Here is a 6,662-nt window from a genome sequence, read left to right as displayed (position 1 = left end):
ATCTATGGTGCAAATTTCAGCCAAATCTGAGATACTTTTTATTTCAGTGTGTTTTATGATGGTTAGTCCATGGTTATTCTCAATTTTTGGAAAAATAAAAATCGCTTAAACTTTGTAATCTTATATATGATCTTTGATGCAAGAAACACGAATCTGGAATAATATTTGCAAAATTCCTTACCGTTCAGGAGATATGACCATTTGAAAAATTGAAAATTTTATGTTTGCAGCTTCATAACACATTCTGTAAAGAGAAACAATTATAAAGTCATCACATTGGCGAAATTCCTTACTGTTCATTAGATATGGCCGTTTGAAAATTTGCAAATTTCATGTTTGAAGCCGCATAACTCTTCCTGTATAGTAGCTGGGAATGCCAAATTTGGCTCCAATTTTTCTCAGTTAAAGCTTCATTTATGGTGCAAATTTCAGCCGATTCCGAGATACTTCTTTCTCTCACTGTTTGCACGATGGTTGTTTGTCCATGGATTATGTCATTGATTTGTAAAAAATAAAAATCGCTCAAACTTCGTGATCTTATGGTCTTTGATGCGAGAAACACGAATCTGGAATCATATTTGCAAAATTCCTTACCGTTCAGGAGATATGACCATTTGAAAATTCGCAAATTTTATGTTTGCAGCTTCATAACGCATCCTGTATAGTAGCTGGAGGTGCCAAATTCGGCTCAGACATTTCTCAGGTCAAGCTTTATCTATGGTGCAAATTTCAGCCAAATCTGAGATACTTTTTGTTTCAGTATAGTAGCTGGGGGTGCCAAATTTGGCTCCGAAATTTCTTAGGTAAAGCTTCATCTGTGGTGCAAATTTCAGCCAAATCTAAGGTACTTTTTGTTTAATCAACATGAAAGTTTAAGAACACAGAACGGATGATCGGATTTGGTTGAATTTGGTACCAAATGAAAGATCCTGAAGAGACAAACTCAGGCATATGATAAAATTAAAAAACACTCATGAATTCAGGAGTTATGGATTAATTATTATGGATTTTTGCAAAAATGGTCAAGAATTAAAAATCGCCAAACCCTCAGGAATGATAGTACTTGACAAGAGGAACAATAATATGTCATCACATTGGCCAAATTCACTCCTATTCTTCAGTTATAAGCATTAATTCGAAGATGAGTGATTTTTCTGATCTGAGAGAGGAGGAAATATTTTATGTTTCAGTGAATAACTCACTCTGTATTGTAGCGAAACGTCTCATATTATAGCACGACACTTTTTAGGTCAACCTCTATCCATAGCCCGAATATCAAACAAATCTGGGAGATTTGCTTTTCTCATGAAATCCATGAATACATCATGGATTTTTGCAAAAATGGTCTAAAATTAAAGTCGCTGAAACACTCAGGAATGATAGTACTTGACGAGACGAACAATAATATGTCATCATATTGGCCAAATTCACTCCTTTTCTGAGTTATAAGCATTTGAAGATGAGTGATTTTTCTGATCTGAGAGTGGAGGAAACATTTTATATTTCAGTGAATAACTCACCCTGTATTGTAGCGAAACGTTTCATAATTTCAATCGACCCAATATTTAGATATAAATGGGTTAGTTATCATGAATTTTAATAGTTTGAAATCCTGCTGGCTGAGATAGTTTTTTTAGAATAAGGGACAAGCCACATGAAGCGTTTTTTCAGGCTTTTGGACGCGGACAAGTCGGCAAGGCAGGAAGCTCCAAGATTGGCTGATTATCAGCTGATTGCCGAACGCCAACCAAATCAGCCAATCAGAGATCTTTCCGCCCTGCCGACACGTCTGAAAACGCCTGAAAAACCGCTTCGTGTGGTTGGCTTTGATTGTTTTGAAATACGGTCCTAATAAAGCTGGGGTTACACCAAAGTTATTAACAAAATTTTAATAACTTAATCCTTATACATTCTATTAGATTGAACGGAACTTGATAAACACATAACTATGTTCATCATGTGTATGATAAGTTATGTTCAATCTAATAGAATCTATAAGGACTAAGTTAATAGCTTTGGTGTAAACGCAGCTTTAGATTCTTCATAAAGTTTGAAGACAAACACTGAAACCCAAAAACAATTGCAAATATAAATTAACAGTACAATACAATACAAAATTATTATTGACATCAATTATCAGTAATACACACAAACTACTGTACCAAGTTCCATTTATTTGCATTTAGATGATTACTGTACATAACCAAAACCACAATGACTAGATATTGTAAAAATTGTTACAATATTAATGTAAGAGAAAAATCAGATTAAAATTCTATTGAAATAGTTTAGCCAATATGTAAACAAAATAATCACAAATACAGATGAATACACACAATAATATGAATAGCTTCAACTCGGTTACATGTTTATGAGAGAATTCAACAAGAATGTCTTTGAAACTGTATTGATACGGATTTCGATGGTCTTCTTAGAAAGAGGTTTGAGGTAACTATAGGATTTTCAATTTTTTTAAATAGCACACATTCAAGATTAAAGGTTTATGAAACTCGAAAAGATTGAGTACAAACATGGTTGAGTAATTTTTTGTGAGTTGGTTGACAATAATTCTGTAAAATGTTAAAAACTTGAAAAGGAACTTGTTTACAATAATGATGAAAATATTCATGTCTTATCATCGAAGAGACAAATATATATTATTTATATAATAAATAAATTTATCCTAATTCAGGATGGGTTCGATATATCGGCTAGCTATTCATTTAAACAAGGAACTCGATGTTTTAAGTTCCTTTCGATTTGGGTTTCGATTTGGCTGGCATTTCACTCAATCCACAAACCTTCTCCAATTATAATCTAGTAGGCCTTTCCATAATCATAACCAGCCACTCAAGCCCTCGGATTTTTCTGCCTAGAGAAGGCCTTTCAATTGCAGGCACCATCTTAATGCTTAAAAAATAAATACTTTAAAATAAATTAACATTAAAACAAAACAACTTCACACACAGCATAAATGTATAAGTTTCGGAAAAGAATGAATAATTAAAATGTATAATCATCTTATTATTAAAATTATTATCTTTTTTCATGCAGATGTAGTCTAGAACTATTATTGCATTGTTAATAAACAACACTACATAATACCATTGATTCTGAAATCAACTCCATTTTTCAAAAGTTACAAAAAGTAGAGTTGCTTTAAAAACTATTTCAAGAAAAAATAATTTTGTTAAGTAGACTACTAAACCATTATTAAAACAGAATTTTTATAAGTTCTAAAAATAATATATATTTCATAATAGAAAATACCTATTGGAAGTATAAGTGTATAAACTGGTCAAGTATATGGAAGTATCTAGTATAAAGTTTAGCTGAGATTCCAGAAAATGATGTGTCTTATTGTTATTTTTCTATAAATATAATATATTTATAATTTTCTATAAATATAATTATATTATAATAATGGTTACAAAATTTCTTTTCACTTTCAAAAATAATTATTCTACAATTACACACATTATAGTACATGTTTATTTTTTCATTGGTTGTTTCTTCCATTAGATACTAAATATTGTTACAATTTGTTATTTTTTCAAAAATTATTGTATACACATATTCTGATGATAAATACAGTTTGTAATATATACGCTAGTAAAACCAACTTGACGTGATTTCCCTATGATAATGCATGCACAAGACAAGGCTAGGTGTTTTGAGCAACCTACGATTTTAATTTATTAATTAGTATAAATATTTTACTGGGGTTTTGTATTTGTGTATTTTTTGTACATTGATAGAACAACCGCCCACGTTTTTACAAGACTGACATTAGGCTAGGCAGTAGTAGAGTTTTGGAAGAATAAATAAAAATATAAATGTCTCACTCATACCTCGTTCAATGCTATATCCCGTTGTAAAATCATCACAAATACAGAACATAATTTATTTTTATTCAACTAATCGAACTAAAATAATAGTTTCAGTTCAACTAAAATAGAAACTAATTGAAGGTTTGAGAAATCTAATTTAATTGTTTCTGATACACTTAAGTTTCTTAATACTTATTAGTTTCTTAAAAACTAATTGAAGGTTTGAGAAATCTAATTAAATTGTTACTGATACACAAAGAAGATAGAAATAAAAAAGCTGAATGAGAAATCAAATCAAAAACACTTTGAAGTTTTTTCTTTCACGTTCCACTCTACCAGGACTCCAGCTAGATTATCCAGCTACATAATTTGTAACAAAATATTGCTCATATCTCAATGTTCACACGTCTTTCTATTCTTGCTCTACATTTATTAGCTCCTCGTTCATTGTTGATGAGAGCACTTTAGTGTGCTACTAGAGTAACCTCAAAGCTCGCTTACATTGTCTCACGGTAACGTCTCCAGGGTTTAAAATTTATGTCTCTCAACCTCTACTTGTTTAAAATATTTTCAACATTTCCGATTTTATATCTATCTATTTAGGCCTATTTGAAACATTCAAATGAAGGAAACATACCCTAACCTACTTTCTGTACTCATCATTTTGGACTCAGATTTTGACGTATTTGTACAAACCTATATTTGGAAAAAAATAACAGAGGAATTGCCTCGTATTTTATCTACCAATGTTATTACATCAGTGTCATTTATACATGACTAAATAAATATCCCAACTTTTTAAATATATCCTATTGTTTTAAATAAGTATGTTAGATGTTTCCGACGGCTCGTTACAATATGCCTTCATCATTCTCATTCATTTTCTTACTTGAATCAAAAAATGAATGAATGAAAATACACTACAATGTACAAATGTTCAGAGTGTACAAAAAGTAGAATATAAATAGAGATACAAATCTCTGAGATTTGTATCTCTATTTATATTGCAAGTAGCCCTAAACAAAAAGAGACAAAAAGTAAAATGTTCAGAATGTACAAATGTACAAAGTACAAAATGTACAAATGTAAAAACCCACAAAGTGTACAAAATGTAAAATGTACAAATAATGACTTGAATGAATGTGTTTGTCTTGTCAGTTTTGCGATGATTTTTAGAACGGGATAAGCAATCGAAGTACGGTATTAGGTTGAATTGTAACAGGGTTAAGGGTGGTTTTTGCTGGTTTCTAGAGGTCAGACTCGCCGTAGAGGGCGGTGGAGAATGACATGTAGTCGAGTGCCCCCGGGGTGGCGTTGGGCCCCTTGTAGGGAGGCATCCTCTGAATGCAGTACTCGGCCTGGTCGGGAGGCAGTTCACGACGTAGTTCGTCAGGCAGGATGTACGGCTGAAAAATGGACCAAAAAATAATGAATAAATAAATAAACAAAAAAATAAATAATAATGTTATTTGTTCAAATAGGTTGTACATTAACGTCAATTGACAAGTAACAATGGAAAAGTAATACTATAGCAAACATAAATCCTCGAAATAAATAAACAGATAATAACATGGAGACAATAAATCTTATATGATAAACAACATTTGATATTAGAAGATGTAGATAGAATATTTTAACGGACCAAAGAATAATGAATCGGAAAATGAGTACGGTAATGAATGACAATATTATTTGACACTGAAAGTGACATCTAAACTATAATAAAGGAAATAACTGGCTTATACACGTACGAGATAGAAGAATAATGTTTGACGCATCATCACGTCTCAACTACTGGACTGATTAAATCGAAAATTTTGCATATAGATTCTTAATTAATCGAGAATGGTTATAGGCCTATTCCAAACTCTCCAAGATTCCATTACATCAAGTTTTCAGATTAAAAATAGACCCTTGCGTAGCACGGGTTACCTGCTAATCATAGATGAACATGTAGTTCTGCTTCATAGCCATCATAGTCAAACTATAAAATTAGTGGTATTATTAAAATTATATATCAAGTTTCCCACGAACCAATAATTAGTAAGGCAAAATACCACCAGTAAATAGATTATGCACTCCTAGAAAATACTGGATACTATTATACAAAGTGCGGCAGAAAGGATGAACGGTTTTCAAAAAAGTAATATGTCGTTACCTATGCATAAAAAAACATTTATTTACAGAACTATATTCACATTATTTTACAATTTTAGAAAATTAATGTTTGAAAACAATATCTGACAGGTGACGGCCGTTTTCAGCAATGCACTTTACAAGCCGCTCTCAGAAGTTGGATTTTACTCTTTCTAACATTGCCCTGCCAATTTGTTCGACTTCGTCACGAATTGCTCCCTTTAGTTCTTGGAGTGTACGTGGTTTATGCTGGTAAACACGTGACTTCAGGAAACCCCACAAGAAGTAGTCGCACATGGACAGGTCTGGAGAACGAGGAGGCCAATCAATGTCACCAAACCGAGAAATGATGCGACCACGAAAAACAACCCGAATTGCTTCCATTGAATTTCTTGCTGAGTGAGCTGTCGCCCCGTCCTGCTGAAACCATACTTGCCGAATAGGAATAAGTTTCCATCTTAATTCAGGAAGGAAGAATTCAGTGAACATCTGTCTATAACGATCTGAGGTTACAGTTACAGTGGTCCCGTTGTCGTCTTCAAAAAAGTATGGACCAATAACAAATATACTGCTCACAGCACACCAAACTGTCACCTTGGGACTGTGTAATGGTCTCTCATGCATTAATTTTGGATTTTCATCTGACCAATAACGATAGTTCTGCTGATTAACGGTACCATTCAAATGAAAATGTGC

At 32.4% G+C, this 6,662-nt stretch overlaps 1 protein-coding gene across 3 annotated transcripts in view; it reads right to left on the bottom strand.

The window, feature by feature from the left end:
* Nucleotides 1-2,154: 2,154 nt before the first annotated feature.
* The window catches only part of LOC111055655 (alpha-actinin, sarcomeric), a 198,880-nt gene continuing 194,372 nt past the window's right edge, over nucleotides 2,155-6,662 (bottom strand). For all 3 annotated transcript variants that reach the window (XM_039438349.1, XM_039438347.1, XM_039438348.1), the window contains one exon: nucleotides 2,155-5,236. In XM_039438349.1, coding sequence (XP_039294283.1) covers nucleotides 5,078-5,236 — 159 coding nt within the window. In that variant the 3' untranslated portion in view covers nucleotides 2,155-5,077. The remainder of the gene's footprint in view (nucleotides 5,237-6,662) is intronic.

The sequence above is a fragment of the Nilaparvata lugens genome, chromosome 11 (assembly GCF_014356525.2).
Source record: "Nilaparvata lugens isolate BPH chromosome 11, ASM1435652v1, whole genome shotgun sequence".
NCBI classification, from domain to species: Eukaryota; Metazoa; Arthropoda; class Insecta; order Hemiptera; family Delphacidae; genus Nilaparvata; species Nilaparvata lugens.
This window is presented reverse-complemented; position numbering and strand designations above follow the sequence as displayed.